Raw genomic sequence first — 17,845 nt, forward strand, 5'->3', positions numbered from 1 at the left:
GTATTGATGGCCCATGCAATCAGGTCTGGTAACTGCAAGACACAGGTGGGCAGTTTATTTTTCCACCTTGTTGCAAATAAATCCACCATCAGTCATCTTAGACCACACTGTGTGAAGCAGTTGTCCTCTCATTTAAATACATCTGCCTTCCACAGACTGTATCATTAGTTTTAAATCTTAAAGGTTAACTATCGCAACATTAAAGTCTGTAAGAAGCTGAGTTATTTTTTCATACACTTATGGTCCCTTATCCCTGCCAACTCTGATCATTAATCCAAGCAGTCACATTTTGTTTCATAGCCATTAATCCAAGCAGACACATTCTGTTTCATAGCCGTTAATCCATGCAGTCACATTCTGTTCCATAGCCATTAATCCCAGCCGTCACATTCTGTTTCATAGCCATTAATCCCAACAGTCACATTCTGTTCCATAGCCATTATTAAGAGCAGTCACATTCTGTTTCATAGCCATTAATCCAAGCAGTCACATTCTGTTCCACAGCCATTAAGAACAGCATTCATATTCTGTCCCATAGCCATTAATCCAAGCAGTCACATTCTGTTTCATAGCCATTAATGCAAGCAGTCACATTCTGTTTCATAGCCATTAATCCAAGCAGTCACATTCTGTTTCATAGCCATTAATCCAAGCAGACACATTCTGTTTCATAGCCGTTAATCCAAGCAGTCACATCCTGTTTCATAGCCATTGATCCAAGCAGTCACTTTCTGTTTCATAGCCATTAATCCAAGCAGACACATTCTGTTTCATAGCCATTAATCCAAGCAGACACATTCTGTTTCATAGCCATTAATCCATGCAGTCACATTCTGTTCCATAGCCATTAATCCCAGCCGTCACATTCTGTTTCATAGCCATTAATCCCAACAGTCACATTCTGTTCCATAGCCATTATTAAGAGCAGTCACATTCTGTTTCATAGCCATTAATCCAAGCAGTCACATTCTGTTCCACAGCCATTAAGCCCAGCATTCATATTCTGTTCCATAGCCATTAATCCAAGCAGTCACATTCTGTTTCATAGCCATTAATGCAAGCAGTCACATTCTGTTTCATAGCCATTAATCCAAGCAGTCACATTCTGTTTCATAGCCATTAATCCAAGCAGACACATTCTGTTTCATAGCCGTTAATCCAAGCAGTCACATTCTGTTTCATAGCCATTAATCCAAGCAGACACATTCTGTTTCATAGCCGTTAATCCAAGCAGTCACATCCTGTTTCATAGCCATTGATCCAAGCAGTCACTTTCTGTTTCATAGCCATTAATCCAAGCAGACACATTCTGTTTCATAGACATTATTCCAAGCAGTCACATTCTGTTTCATAGACATTAATCCCAGCAGTCACATTCTGTTCCATAGCCATTAATCCCAGCAGTCACATTCTCTTTCATAGCCATTAATCCAAACAGTCACATTCTCTTTCATAGCCATTAATCCAAGCAGTCACATTCTCTTTCATAGCCATTAATCCAAGCAGTCACATTCTGTTTCATAACCATTAATCCAAGCAGTCACATTCTGTTTCAAAGCCATTAATCCAAGCAGTCACATTCTGTTCCATAGCGATTAATCCAAGCAGTCACATTCTGTTTCATAGCCACTAATCAAAGCAGACACATACTGTTTCATAGCAGTTAATCCATGGTCACATTCTGTTCCATAACCATTAATCCAAGCAGTCACATCCTGTTTCATAGCCATTGATCCAAGCAGTCACTTTCTGTTTCATAGCCATTAATCCAAGCAGACACATTCTGTTTCATAGCCATTAATCCAAACAGTCACTTTCTGTTTCATAGCCATTAATCCAAGCAGACACATTCTGTTTCATAGCCGTTAATCCATGCAGTCACATTCTGTCCCATAACCATTAATCCCAGCAGTCACATTCTGTTTCATAGACATTAATCCAAACAGTTACATTCTGTTTCATAGCCACTAATCACAGCAGTCACATTCTGTTTCATAGCCATTAATCCAAGCAGACACATTCTGTTTCATAGCCGTTAATCCATGCAGTCACATTCTGTCCCATAGGCATTAATCCAAGCAGTCACATTCTGTTTCAAAGCCATTAATCCAAGCAGTCACATTCTGTGAAATAGCCATTAATCCAAACAGTCACATTCTGTTTCGTAGCCATTAATCCAAGCAGTCACTTTCTGTTTTATAGCCATTAATCCAAGCAGACACATTCTGTTCCATAGCCATTAATCCAACCAGACACATTCTGTTCCAAAGCCATTAATCACGGCAGTCACATTCTGTTCCATAGAAATTAATGCAAGCAGCCACATTCTGTTCCATAGCCGTTAATCCAAGCAGTCACATTCTGTTTCATAGCCATTAATACCAGCAGTACACATTTTGTTCCATAGCCATTAATCCAAGCAGTCACATTCTGTTCCATAGCCATAAATCCAAGCAGTCACATTCTGTTTCATAGCCATTAATCCCAGCAGTCACATTCTGTTCCATAGCCATTAATCCAAGAAGTCACATTCTGTTCCAAAGCCATTAATCCAAGCAGTCACATTCTGTTTCATAGCCATTAATCCCGGCAGTCACATTCTGTTCCATAGCCATTAATCCAAGCAGTCACATTCTGTTTCATAGCTATTAATCCCGGCAGTCACATTCTGTTTCATAGCCATTAATCCAAAGTCACATTCTGTTTCATAGCCGTTAATCCAACCAGTCACTTGTTTTATAACCATTAATCCAAGCCCACGCATTCTGTTCCTTAGCCATTAATCCCGTCAGTCACATTCTTTTCCATAGCCATTAATGCAAGCAGTCACATTCTGTTTCACAGCCATTAATCCAAGCTGTCACATTCTGTTTCATAGCCATTAATCCCAGCAGTACACATTCTGTTCCATAGCCATTAATCCAAGCAGTCACAGTCTGTTTCATAGCTATTAATCCAAGCAGTCACATTCTGTTTCATAGCCATTAATCCAAGCAGACACATTCTGTTTCATAGCCGTTAACCCATGCAGTCATATTCTGTTCCATAGCCATTAATCCAAGCAGTCACATTCTGTTTCATAGCCATTAATCCAAGCAGTCACATTCTGTTTCATAGCCATTAATCCAAGCACATTCTGTTTCATAGCCGTTAATCCATGCAGTCACATTCTGTTCCATAGCCATTAATCCAAGCAGTCACATTCTGTTTCATAGCCTTTAATCCCAGCAGTCCCATTCTGTCCCATAGCCATTAATCCAAACAGTCACGTTCTGTTCATAGCCATTAATCCAAGCAGTCACATTCTGTTCCATAGCCATTAATCCCATCAGTCACATTCTGTTTCATAGCCATTAATGCCGGCAGTCACATTCTGTTCCATAGCCATTAATCCAAGCAGTCACATTCTGTTTCACAGCCATTAATCCAAGCAGTCACATTCTGTTCCATAGCCATTAAACCAAGCATTCACATTCTGTTCCACAGCCATTAATCCAAGCAGTCACTTTCGGTTTCATAGCCATTAATCCAAGCAGACACATTCTGTTTCATAGCCGTTAATCCATGCAGTCACATTCTGTCCCATAGCCATTAATCCCAGCAGTCACATTCTGTTTCATAGACATTAATCCAAACAGTTACATTCTGTTTCATAGCCACTAATGACGGCAGTCACATTCTGTTTCATAGCCATTAATCCAAGCAGACACATTCTGTTTCATAGCCGTTAATCCATGCAGTCACATTCTGTCCCATAGGCATTAATCCAAGCAGTCACATTCTGTTTCATAGACATTAATCCAAGCAGACACATTCTGTTTCATGGCCATTAATCCAAGCAGTCACATTCTGTTTCATAGCCATTGATCCAAGCAGTCACATTCTGTTTCATAGCCATTAATTGCAGCAGTCACATTCTGTTCCATAGCCATTAATCCAAACAGTCATATTCTGTTCCAATGCCATTAATCTCCAGTCACATTCTGTTTCATAGCCATTAATCCAAGCAGTCACATTCTGTTTCATAGCCATTAATCCCAGCAGTCACATTCTGTTCCATAGCCATTAATCCAAACAGTCACATTCTGTTCCATAGCCATTAATCTGCAGTCACATTCTGTTTCATAGCCATTAATACAAGCAGTTACATTCTGTTTCATAGCCATTAATCCAAGCAGTCACATTCTGTTTCATAGCCATTAATAAAAGCAATCACCAGAAGATATAATTCTCCCTACTTAATTTAGATTATAAAATTCTTAGCAAAATTTTAGGCAACAGAATAAAAGAGGCAATGGAAGAAATAATTAATCCCCAACAAACATGTGGTGGGAAAATAGTGACATTTTAAATAACACACTTTCAATCAAAACCATTTTTGACTACATGGAGGAAAATAAAATAGGAGCTGCTTTCATTTTATTTTACCAGGAAAAGCCTTTGATAGGATAGAAATAAATTATATTATAAACGTTGTAAAAAAATTTGATTTTGGCAAAGGTTTTATTAATTGGATTTTGACACTTTATAAAGACATAAGCTCCCAAGTCCAAACAAATGGTGCTAAAACTAAGTCTTTAAAAATATCAAGGTCAGTCAGGCAAGGCTGCCCCATATCCATGTTGTTATATGTTTTAGGAATTGAAGCATTACAAAGAGCAATACAACAAGATGACAAAATAAAAGGAATTAAGATACTTAACATGAATACATAATGTAAAACTTTTCAACCTGCGGATGATTGCTCTCATATTACAACTACCAAATCATCATATTTTCATCTTATCAACCAATATACTAATTTTGGAAAAGCCTCTGGCTCAGAAATTAATGCAAATAAAACATAAATCCTACTAATTGACAATTGGAAAAATAATTCACATGGACTAACCGATGAGCAAATAAGACACCAAGTAAAAAAAAAAGTGCTGAGAATAATTTTAGGAAAGGAGAATAAAATACTTTATTTTGCACAAATTAAAAAGAAATTAGAACATCATAAGGAAATCTGGACAGACAGAAATCTCAGTTTTACACACAAAATTCAAATAGCTAAGTCATACCTTTACAATTCAATATGGTATGAACTTCATGTAATAGACTTTGAAAAAATATACCTGGAAAAATTGGAATCAATAATATTGAAATTTATTTGGAATAAGGTTTATAGAATATCTAAGGACACACTACAAAAACAAAAAAAAAACAGTATTAGGAGGGCAAGGACTTTCCAACTTGATACAAAAACAACAAACTAATATAATGTACCGACTAAATATTTTAACCCCTAAACCTACCTACTTTTGGCAAGGACTATATTTTACTGGTTAGGAAAATCACTTACTAATAAAATTGATATCCAAAAAATTAAAAATCTAAAAATATCAGTTAAACCCCGCAAATGTACATACAACATAACCTTGACAATTAAAAAATTTCAATCAAATAAAGATTTATGGCAAACTACTGATAAAAAGATGATAGAAAAACAAATAACAGGCACAACTAATTACAAACCCAACCATATTGAAACCAAAGTAACAAATGTAGATTGGCCAAGTATATGGAAACATTGCAAGGGGATCAAAGAGCCCAACAAACAAGCAAACATATATCTTTATTTACACAATGTGTGGTGGACAGATGAAGAAGCCTACAATAGAAACACGATACCCCACTTATCTAAATGCTTTCTTTGCAAAACTGCAATTGACAGTAAAAATCACATAATACTAAATTGTACACATCTCACCAACCAAAGACAAAAATTAATAAATACAATTATTGGAAAACAAGGTAATTTCAATCCACTTAAGCTACTATACACCAACCAAATTAATGACAAACAATTATACATGGAAACAATAAACTTTATATTTATGGCAATAAATGAGAGAAGGAATAAAAGAGGTTACTAAAACCCTATTAAAAAAACACATTAGAACAGTCTGGATAGCCTAAAGGCTAGTTCAAAAACACCAGACTTACACCATATATGCACTAGGAAATTTAATTATAAAAAAACACATTAGAACAGTCTGGATAGCCTAAAGGCAAGTTTAAAAACACAAGACCTACAATCTCATTTTAGGATGTTTACCATCACGTCCACATGATGGAAGATTTCAATCCCTTACTAGTTGCAAGCTAGAATACAGTTGTAGAACTAGGTGGCAATCATTAGACGAATCACATGTAACACATACTTCTTCCTTCAAGAAAAAGAGGAAAAATACATCTGCAGATTTTGGGAATCCGCCGCTGTAGCCTCTCTTTAATACATGAATTACACATGTATTACAAAAATTTAAATCAACAACCATAAAATAAAACAATCTGACAATTCTTTAAAAAAAAAAAAAAAACTATTTTAACGGCGGGGTGTGGTGATGGGAATGTGAAAAGTGACACCTTAACAGGACACACACTGACCTCTCCATTAATAACCAAAAAGAAAATAACAAATACGGCTGAACTTTAGAATTTATTTCAAAATTTTTAACTGTAAAATATGAAGTCTTGCGTACTTCAAAATGACTTAAATTTTATAATTCGTATGAAAAAAGAAAAATCACGACGGGTCTGCACTGGAGATGTCAACCTTGACACCTAAACAGGACTCTAGCTGCGGGCCCCAAGTGATTTAATGCTAGATACATAGACATCAACAACTCATTATAAACAAAATTGTACAAAATTAGAAGATAGTGGCATAGTAAAATAGTGGGGATGTCATAACCTGACACCTTAAAAGGACCCACATTGACACCTCCACTAACAACTCAAAAGAATAGCAAACATGACCTGATTATATAAATCACATAATATTTTAACCTTAAACTTTTAAGTAAAAAATATCTTTGGCTATTAAGAATACAAAACAAAAAATATAATGTTGAAAAAATATGATGGAGATTTCAAGCAGAGAGTTTCAAATAAAAATTCTGGTCTTAGACTTTCCACCATAATATAAACATTCAAAATTTCAACTCAAAATTTTAAATTAAAGTCATTGAATATGTCTTTGAATTGAAGACAACAGTCTGGTGTCAAACCACCTGCACTCCTGTGCATTCAGATGTACACCATCTAGGTCCATGTAAACACCATGGAATCCATCCGTCCTACAGAATGTAATTCGGCTACTGGCCGACAAAACTCAACATAACTCCAAATTCACTTGGTGGACCCTCCATCCATACTGAGAACAGGTCATCCCTCATGGATGGAACCGAGGCAATAATGCTCCAATTAAAACAAACTGGACAACACGATCCAAAAACTGTCTACTCAATTGCAATAACTGATTCACCACTATGTTGGGCTCAAGGGCCCCTATACCATTTTCACCCAGTTTGATAAAAATAATATCCGGCAATGGATCCAAAATTGTTGGCCATGAAATAAAGTTCACCACTCTTGCCCCCAGGCGTCCATCCATGGTGACCAAAATATTACTTGGCTGGCGACATAACAAAGACAGATTTGAATACCGATTCAATCGGGCAATGAAACTGTCCAATAACATGAACATTCATTCTCTTTGTAATGAACACAACTGAATGTCCAAAATACGACTGGATTTAAACCCACCAATCAAAAACAAGGATACATCTCATTATCGGTTACGCACCAAGGTGCAATAGGATAGAAAATTTTATAACAACTGAACAACCAATTTAACATATTTACGTGCTATAGCACAACCAAGTAAAACTTAAAATGTCTGAAATTTTGGGTTGTAATGGAAAATTCCAAATCCAAATGGACAAAATAATATGCTAAGGCATATACAAGTAAAACTTAATTAAGACAGAGTTATACCTATACAAATATAGAAAAAATATCCTATCCCCCTTTTCTATGCTAAGGCATAATTTATTATATATATGCATAACATACACTCACCAAATAGAAAAACTGCTTTTAGACATTTATTCTTCTTGGGAAGTTTTAGATAGGATATAAACAACTCTTAGATTTGACCTAGCTATGCTATCCAAAAAATAATGCACGCATACATTACACAAACAAAAGAAGAAAGAAAAACACATACTCTGACAAAACGACTCTAGCAAAGTCACTTTTAAATTATTATAGGGAGAGGGAAGGAAAACTATTCCAGGGCTGTAACTAGCCTTTGGAGTAATACAACAACCCTAAATCTGAAGCAACAATGGTAGAAATCAGGCCCACTGTCAGCACAGACAAAGGGAAGAAATTATACCAATGTCTACTTCTTCTTGGGATAAATAAAAAACTAATAATCTGATGGATAAAAAAGAAATCAACCCTGCAAAATTTTATATCACATTACTGTTTTTAAACAATAACACCTATAGACCTCTAAGGGTGACAGGGGAAACCCATACCAAAACACACCTTCAGAGATTAACAGGGTGTCACTTCAAAGTTCTAACCAACTATATATGCTGGGATGGAGCTTAGGAGTGTCAACAGAGCAAGGATAAAACTCAATCCAAATGTTGTCACATGAGATAAAAAGAGGGTTCTGTCTTTACAAGTCAAAGGATTAAAGTCAAACATTCTCAGGAAGCTGTGGAACTCTACTTGGCACTAATCAAGTTCATGTTTTGAATTTGTCACTCAATCAAAAGTATTGTGAAACTGAAAACAGAGTTCTGTCTTTACAAGCCATGAGCTTATCAAGCCATGTGCTCTGGCAGAAAACTTGGAAGATATCACTTGGCAATTAAATCTAACATATGGGAAAGAAAAAAATACAAAACTTGTAATGTATCAAACACTGTTTATATAAAGCAAACCACAAATATTCATTTGAATGAAAATAGAAGCAATATTTGGTTCATGATTTTTGTCTGTTGTCAAAAATGTTTGTTCAGGAAAAACAATAACCCAACATAAATGTTTCATTTTCTTCCATCATGAGAATCTGCAACACTATGATATATCCACGAATCATGTTTGATATCTTAATGCTTAAAATTGTTACTATGACAACATTACAAATATTGAGTGGGTGAAAATCTGTACATGGTCCATGATAAGGAGTACTTACATCTCCCTGTTCTTTGACAGCTGAGGTTTTCTCAGTAACAGGCTGTTTTCTTTCATCACTCACCAGAACTTTAGGAACTCTGTGCTCTCCTACACAAAAGCAGAACAAGCTGTCAGCTTTACTGATAGGGACAATTTAAATGAAGATATTAAAATATGAATAAACAAGTCTGCAGTCAAATTAGTTTGTGACATATGAATATTTCAAATATGTTCCTTTCTAACGGAATATCAAATCAAAGTTTCCTCATACACGTAATAATTGTGGAGTACCACAGGGCTCTATCCTTGGACCTCTGTTATTCATTCTATTTATCAATGATTTACCTCTTAGGATTGGAATTTCAATTTCTTCGACTGACTTCTATGCAAATGATACTACACTGTCTGGGATGGGTAAAACCAAAATGATATTTCAAAATAACTTACAAAATGCTCTCAACAGACTTCAAGTATGGTGCAAGGAAAACAATATGATAATAAATACAGAAAAAAAAACCGAAAGCTTTACTAGTTACAACACAACAAAAATGAGCAAGGCTAGAGAGGGACAAACTCCATGTCCTATTTGACAGTGTGAGCCTTAATATGACCTCTCAAGATATAATTCTTGGTGTATTCGTAGATAACAATCTTACTTGGTCTATTCACTTGTTCAAAAAAGGTTAATTCTTATCTTTGGCTACTGTGGAAAATAAAAAAACATACATTCCTCTTCAGTATATGGCCATCTTTTATAACAGTTATATTCAGCCATATCTGGACTACTGTAATGTAATTTGGGGTAATACCTCTAATTCAAACATAACAACACTCTTATGACTCCAAAAAGAGGGCTTGCCATTTAATTCTAGATCAACTTATAGACAATATTCAGGATGCAGTGAATAATATAAAGGGAACTTTAACAATACATGAAAAAATATTTCTTAGAAAGGCCAAATATATGTATAAAGTATCTAGAAAAAGTAATTCCTGTCTACCTAAGCAATATCTTTCACCAAAGTGATGCTGATGGTACTCCAAATTTAAGGTCCGTAAGAAGTAAGAATTACATTATACCAAGGCCAAAGAAGGAATTGTTTAAAAAAAGTTTTCAATATACTGGTCCACCAGTATGGAACGACATTCCCAGTGACATAAGGCAGGCTCCTATCATTTCGTCTTTTCCTAATCAACGTCTTAAATGGATGAAATCTTTAGAAAATTGAACAGTTCTAATACAAAATGTACCGCCTGCTTTTCTGTAATTTTACATCATTTTCATAGTTGAATTTTTCAATGCAGGATGATATTATGTTTTCACAGATCCCTGTGCATGTGTTCCAAGCCTGATAATTTGAAATTTTAAATTCCTTAATTATTTAATGTCAAGCCAGATTCTTCACATCATGTTGTATATGCTGTGTATATTGTACATAATTATTACCATGTTTGTATGGGAAAATATAAATTTGTTTTGTCGGATGGATATAATGCATTCCCAAGGTTGTGCAGTATTTATATATGAAAACCTTGTTCATATTTTCCCATAAAAATGCAGTAACCTATATATATATTGTATAGAATTTCCAGAATAATTTTGTTAATTGCAAAGTCAGTCATGTGATTGGAGCATTCTAATAATTATGTCCATCTGTACATCAACAAATCGCTTTACGTGGCTTAATCAAGTTTGGGAGGTTCTTTAAAACAAATTCTACATTTCTTTTATATCAGTCGAAACTTGAAAGTGATTTTCAGTTCTCGCTGTCATCATTTATATGTTTATTTTGACTAAGTCTGAAATTGGGCAACATGCAGATATATAATTATCCCCTCCATACCAAGGACACTAAGATCAGGAACATGTATATATACCAGTATATATATATATATATATATATATATATATATATATATATATATATATATATATATATATGCACATGACACTAGAATCAAGCGATATGCTATGCATATGAATACCTCTTGAATGCACATGATATTAGGATTGGGCAACTGGGTAGGCACATAAACACCCCACTCTCTACATGTACCATAATGATTGGACAACAGGTTTGGCATTATACATATCCTGTATATACACATGATACTAAAATATGAAACGTACTAGGTATATCAATACCCTATGCCTGCATATGACACTAAGACTGGACAACAGGTAAGCATATATACACTCCATCCTATATACGAATCTAGAGTGCTATGAATATAAATATGCTATGCCAGCACAGGACTGGGCAACAGGTAGGCATATAAACACTCCCTCACCTACATGCATGACACTAGGATGATATATATATATATATATATATATATATATATATATATATATATATATATATATATATACTCTGTCTGCATGACACAAACACTGAGCAATGGGTTAGGCATATAAACACCCCCTCTCCTATAAGTTAATCTGACTGGGCATGATGCTGTACATGAAAGCTATACACATGCTACTGAAGGACATCACAATAATGCTGATATTCAATTACAGATGCAAATACAGTATAATTGTAATTAATTACTTAATTATACAAATTACATTATATCTGAACCCAAGTCTGCTACATGTATCTATGACTGGTTGCTTTATTCATGGGATATATGTCACCTGCATGTGTACCTGATGTAAAAGTATAACATCAAGTCTGGGCTAATGGATATTTATTGGATATTAGTGTCAGTGCATTTTACTGTGTGGGAACATGACAAACATGATAAACATAAGATGCAGTGACTGACAATAAAAAAAGATACCTGTAGTTTTTGTATTCTCAATTTCATTCGCTGTATATCTATGTAATCTGTTCCACATTTAACCCACTCCTGGAACCACACTGGTGGCCGAGTGGTCTAATGCTCTCACCTTTATAGATGACTCTGCATGAACTGGTCTCAGCTCGGCCAATTTAGGTGTGTGAAAAAGCTTGTTGGCAACATACCATTATTCCTCCACCAAATATACTGGCCAGCAAGTATATGCTATCATTACTGAAAAACAGCGTTAAAACCCACAAGCCAAACTAATCATGTCTTCCTCTAACCCGAACCCCCAGGCCCTGTACTAGGTTTCCAGGCTAATGGCTTATATGGAACAGATACCACTCACCATGCAGTTATGTTACAAAGCAGGTTAGCATGAAACAGAGGGTGATTAAAAGCCAAAGGGTGCATAAGAAAGTAAAAAGCAAGCGTGTTGTAAATTGCATATAATTAGCATGGTGTTTATTTTTGATGCAGAAGTGGTTAAAAAAATGAATATGATGCAAACAAAACCCAATTTATAGTATACATTGTGAGATCTGCTAACTACGTGTACAAACAATGATATATTTACCATAAAACACACGCTTAGCTTTTAATAAAGCAAAATGAATACATGTTTTAAATACCAATAAGTCTATCATATTGGCAGACAAAAATCAAGTCACACTCTTTAGTTGTATCATATTGGCAGACAAAAATCAAGTCACTCTCTTTAGGAAAGTATATACAGAAATATTGTGCAGCATTTCTTTCCAAAAAGTTTGTCCCAACCATGCACTGTAAAATAATTTACAATGGTTGAGTAATAGATAGCATATAACTCTCTGCAAAAAGTAAATTGTGGAGTTTACTACAAGAGCAAATGTGCTTCAGTTGCTTACAACAGTCTAGATTTGTATCAACAAAATAACTTGCTAAAATGTCAGGTTAGCCAAACCAAAATGGCAAGCTTATTTTTAAGATAGTGGCAAGCATGCAATACAACTTTACTGCAAACTCAGACTTGAAACTGCAGCAAGCTTGCAGAAGCTTAATTTGTTCATTTTAAGTTTGCATAATCTTACTAATTACAAGCTTGCATAATCTTACTAATTACAAGCTTACACAATCTTAATTATTACAAGCTTGCACAATTTTAATAATTACAAGCTTGCACTATCTTACTAATTACAAGCTTGCACAATCTTACTAATTACAACCTTACGCAAGCTGGCAAACAAAGCTGGCCTACCTAGATGCATCAGAACTAATATGGCATCAATTTAATTATTCTATACATGGTCACATACATCCATTTTCTAACTCTTGATGTCCGAAAAGTATCAGTAATATCCCAAATTAAAATGAAAATGTTAATATATGGTGTACATTAATTGGCAAGAGATCTTTCTGTCACAATGAAAGAAAGAATACAGTCATCATCAAATCATTTAATAATATTTAATCAGAGAAAAATAAGAACATGTGAATGGGATGTGTGGAGAAACTCTCTATATTTTTGTTCTGTATGGCCTTTTAAATGTCTTTACTAATAATTCACTTCCATATAGAAATCCATTTGGGGGAAGGATAGTGTCAAATGGTTAGGATCTCTCTCTCTCTCATCTGTCAAAATCATCTCTCTCTCTCTCTCTCTCATCTGTCAAAATCATACACTATTAGCTGAAGAACAAGAATGTTAGCCATTTGAATTACACTGAATCACCTCTTCTAAACAAAATCCTTTCAGCAAAAAATTATGCATCCTCCTCTGCTTCTGGTATGATTCAGGTATCATCCATTGAAAATGATTTGATTACAGCCACATTGTACTATGTAACCAGGAAAAATACTGACTATTTACCTCCTTGGCAAAAGATATTTCATTTTTAGTTCAATAATGGTTCAATCTGATATGTGAGAGGAATAAAATGATCACAAGAATAATGTAAATATGATTAACAAGCATGTGTAATTTTATAATCTCGTGACCCTATTGTCGATAAGTGACAGCACTGCACTGATTACGGTACTGCAGTTTGGCAACCACATCAGTAAATGATAATGATCTTTATAGTTGTCATCTCAAAGATTGTTAAAGATACATTATAAAGTCATTATTGAACGCATTTAAATTGTAAACGTGAAACTGCACTTTCGCCCCACCGTCACGTAGCTCAATTAGCACGAGATCGTAAATGCAAAATACAACACACTCTTTAAGTTTACTCACCAACATGATAACTCCATGATTTCAAAAATTATTTTTGGTTCTAGAATCGGTTGCTGCATATATCTTGGTTCTGCTTACAATGAAATTTCCCAAATTAATGAGCTACATTTAAGACGGTTCAATCTTGAAAATTCCACCTAATTTAAACACAAGACTACCATGGTCATTTTGTGTTTCTTGTGCCTCAAATATTTTGTGCACATATCTGCAAATTCGTAAACCAGTCTCCTGACTAAAATAAGGGAAGTAACTGGACATAGTACACAATTAATTTTACTATATGTTCTCTACATTTGTTTCTCAGTACTGACCTTTCCACTGTGTGACAATCAATGCAAATCATATGTTAATCTAAAATACCTTCAAAGATGACTTCACGGTGAAGTTCTTGTCAAAGGTTGACCTGCTCTTTTTTTAGATTATTGACTGTCAACATAACAGCATGTAACCAGAACACGAATTTCACTTCCGGATCATCACCAAGGCCTTATTACTCACTGTGCACTGTCGCCAAAATACATACAGACAACAACACCCTGAGCTCATATTATCAAGAATAAACAGTTACCTTTAAATCCCTACCAAAAATGCATAAATAAAACTCTTCTATCACCACCAAAATGAGAGAGGAAAAAATGTTCTAAAAATAGACTAGAACTACATTCGTGGGTACTGAACTGGAAGTATTAATTGTGATGTAATTCCAACTGCCATTAGGCCTCGGTACTGAATCAAGTCTCTGTCACGGAAAACTCGCATTAAATCTTGCATGCCTTTTATTACCTGAATTCTTTCTACAAAAAAAAATCAAAATTCACAAAGATCAATTCTTTATTGAATGCTGGCAGAATGGGATGGATCTATACACAACTGTATGTATTTTAATTTTTATGTAGTGTCTAAATAACTGACAAAATTATTTTTTTTCTTTTGGCAGCAGACTGTCATTGAAACAGATATAGATCTATTCTTTCAAAAACTTAAGTAATCATTACAAAACTACAGAAAAACTAGTTGATGGTGCATACATTGTCGGTATAAGTCATTTACAAGCACATGAAAATTTTGTACAGGATGAGTTATTCACAAATTCCATATGGATTATTCACAAATTCCATATGGAATTTTAATTTTATTCCTTATGGACAACCTACATATCTCATGAACTAATTTGCATATTCCATGAGATTTTCCATACGGAGTATGTAAGGAATCCATAACATTTCCATATGGATACACTGAAATCCATAAGAGTACTTCAGCAACAGAATAAAAATGTCCAAATGGATATCTCTGTAAAAGTACGTGTGGATTCCTTATCCAATCCATGTGGAAAATTTCATATGGGTTCCCACATCTGTTGCACTTCTGTGGTGGATACAGCCTTTGTACCATTATTTTGTTAAAAATCGATACAAAAAGATGGTTGCCTTTATTTTCTCTAGCTCTGTCTTCTCAATCTCCAGTATTCTTATCCCATTTAGAACTGGGCCTAATGGGTGGGTGCCCATTCTGGCTTTGGTCACCTTTATGTTAAATTTTCTATCAAATCTCTCCACTATTGCTTGCAGAGGTATTTCTAGAGGTTTATCTGATAAATGTAGCTTGTTGGTCTGTTTTTTTTTTATTTTTCTTAATGCTGGTGACAGTTTCTTGATGTTTACTGTCTCTCTTACAATGATTAATTCTCTGAATGGCTGGTTCCCTTTAGGTCTTAGTATCTAGCCTTGAAAGCACTTCCTCTTGAGGGATTGAGTTAGGCTTACAAAATCTTTATTCATTATTTGTAGCGATGTCATCACTGAGACCATTCCCAGTCTTCTTTCCATTTCTTGTGTATCTTCCTTGTAGGCACATTCAAGAAAGGATCCTTCCTCTGTCTCTATTTTGCTTGTCTTGAAATATTTTTCTAACTCTGATTTTTTGTATGCAGCAGCCATTTTGATTTTCTTCTTTCAGCTTGTGATCTCGTTCACTTTTCTTCTTTGGATTATTTTGATTATATATTATTTGTAGTATTTTTTCTTCAAATATTCATCAGATTGTTGCACAAACATTCCAAAAATGTAGTTGCTTTGCCTATGTAACAAAAATGAGTTTCAGAAGTGTAAGACTTTTAGGCTGTTTTTATACATGTATTCATGTGTTCTTGTTTATAATAAGAATAACATGCCTTGCCTCTGTAACACAAATTATATTAAAAAATTATTTGCATAATACTGACATTAATAGAAATAAATAAGTAGTTATACAATAAATAACTGTTATAATATAATTTCATTAAACATAACTATTTATAACCAAGTTATGAAAAGTATTATGATAATGATTTTATCACTTTTTCATCCTTTATGTTTATTATATAAGTTTGAATAATATTTAATTCTTTTTAAATAATGGTACCAAGGGACATTACTCAAATTTCACTCTAGCATTTGTTTTTGAGGTCTCACTGGATAGTTTCGTATTTTGACACCCCCCCTAATTTTTAAGGTAGAAGGCATGAACCTAATTATCACAAGCCTAGCGTTTATAAATTCACACATAAGCTAAATCTATAATGTGGTTCAGATTTACTTTGAGTTAGGCTTGGAAATAGGTTGGCTTGTTGGTGACTGCCTGTCACAGCTAGATTTGCATTGGAGATCAAATGCGTAACTTGGGCTGCAAATGAGCTGTCGACTTGGCTTACGTATTTATGTGTGTCTGCTACAGAGGTAAATATCTAAAAATCTAGATGGTTGAGGGGTGATGAAAAGTATGCTAATTTGTTATAGTACTAGTGAACTTTATTCATGCATAAGGCACATACTGATTCTTTTAGCTGCCTTGTCACAGAAAAATATTCAAAATAGCTATTTCTTGTCAAAAATGAATGTAAAATTTAGGGGTTGTTGGCAGTGTTGGTTCAGTATAAAAACCACCAGTTGCATCAGGAATTAACGGATTACTGCAGTCAAAATCTCACATGTATGCTTTCTACAAAAATCATTAGTTTGTTTTTATTTGCATCTTCAGTGTAAAATTATTCTCATTTTTCTGTAATTGGTCATCGTCGGATGAAAATTCACCAGATAAACTGTCCAGTGAGACCTGAGGGTTGTTAGTGTTTTAGGGTTTAATGCCATTGTTCAGCACAAGATAAATACATGGTGGCCAGTATCAATGGTAGTGGAAAAACCTGAGAAAACCCCAGAAACAACCACTGACTCACAAGAAACTACTGACAAGCTTTCTCGCATACCCACACTGGTTGAATGCGAGACTTGAACCATTGCAGACAGTGGTTTGTAATGACAAGTGCTTTAGATCACTTGGCCACTCATGGCCCCAGGTGGTTTGTAGAAACACATTTTGTATTTAAAAACTGGATACTGACGCAGCAATTAAACAATTAAAAACTTTGAAATTTACATGATTATCTTTATTATTTTAACAATTAAAAATATAAATAAATACATTATACATAATAATATAAAGTAATCAAACTATTTATCTTTATTTCTTCATAAAGTTCTATCAATCAAAAGCAAATCTTGATTCCCTAAATTTCCATTTATGATTAACACAGCTAATATCCTAATATGAAAACATAGATCAGCATACATGTGCTTTAGTAATGTTATCAATTGGCATTTTGATAAATCCTCCAAGGATTTTTCACAAGAACCACACTGACAAAAATAGCTCAGCAATATTATACCCAACCCCCACCCCACTTATATCCAATCTAACAGTAATATTCACAAACATTTCACTGAAATTCAAGTGGACATCACAACATAATATGGACAACACTCCCACTTAAATTCAAAT

General features: G+C 34.5%; 1 protein-coding gene across 1 annotated transcript in view; it reads right to left on the reverse strand.

Moving 5' to 3' along the window:
- Positions 1 to 17,845, reverse strand: part of LOC149789661 (uncharacterized) — an 83,464-nt gene that overhangs the window by 39,378 nt on the left and 26,241 nt on the right. The window contains exon 5 of the mRNA XM_089971676.1: positions 9,041 to 9,129. Coding sequence (XP_089827802.1) covers positions 9,041 to 9,129 — 89 coding nt within the window. The remainder of the gene's footprint in view (positions 1 to 9,040; positions 9,130 to 17,845) is intronic.

The sequence above is a fragment of the Sinohyriopsis cumingii genome, chromosome 10, assembly GCF_028554795.1.
Source record: "Sinohyriopsis cumingii isolate HCF-2022 chromosome 10, ASM2855479v2, whole genome shotgun sequence".
Taxonomy (NCBI): Eukaryota; Metazoa; Mollusca; class Bivalvia; order Unionida; family Unionidae; genus Sinohyriopsis; species Sinohyriopsis cumingii.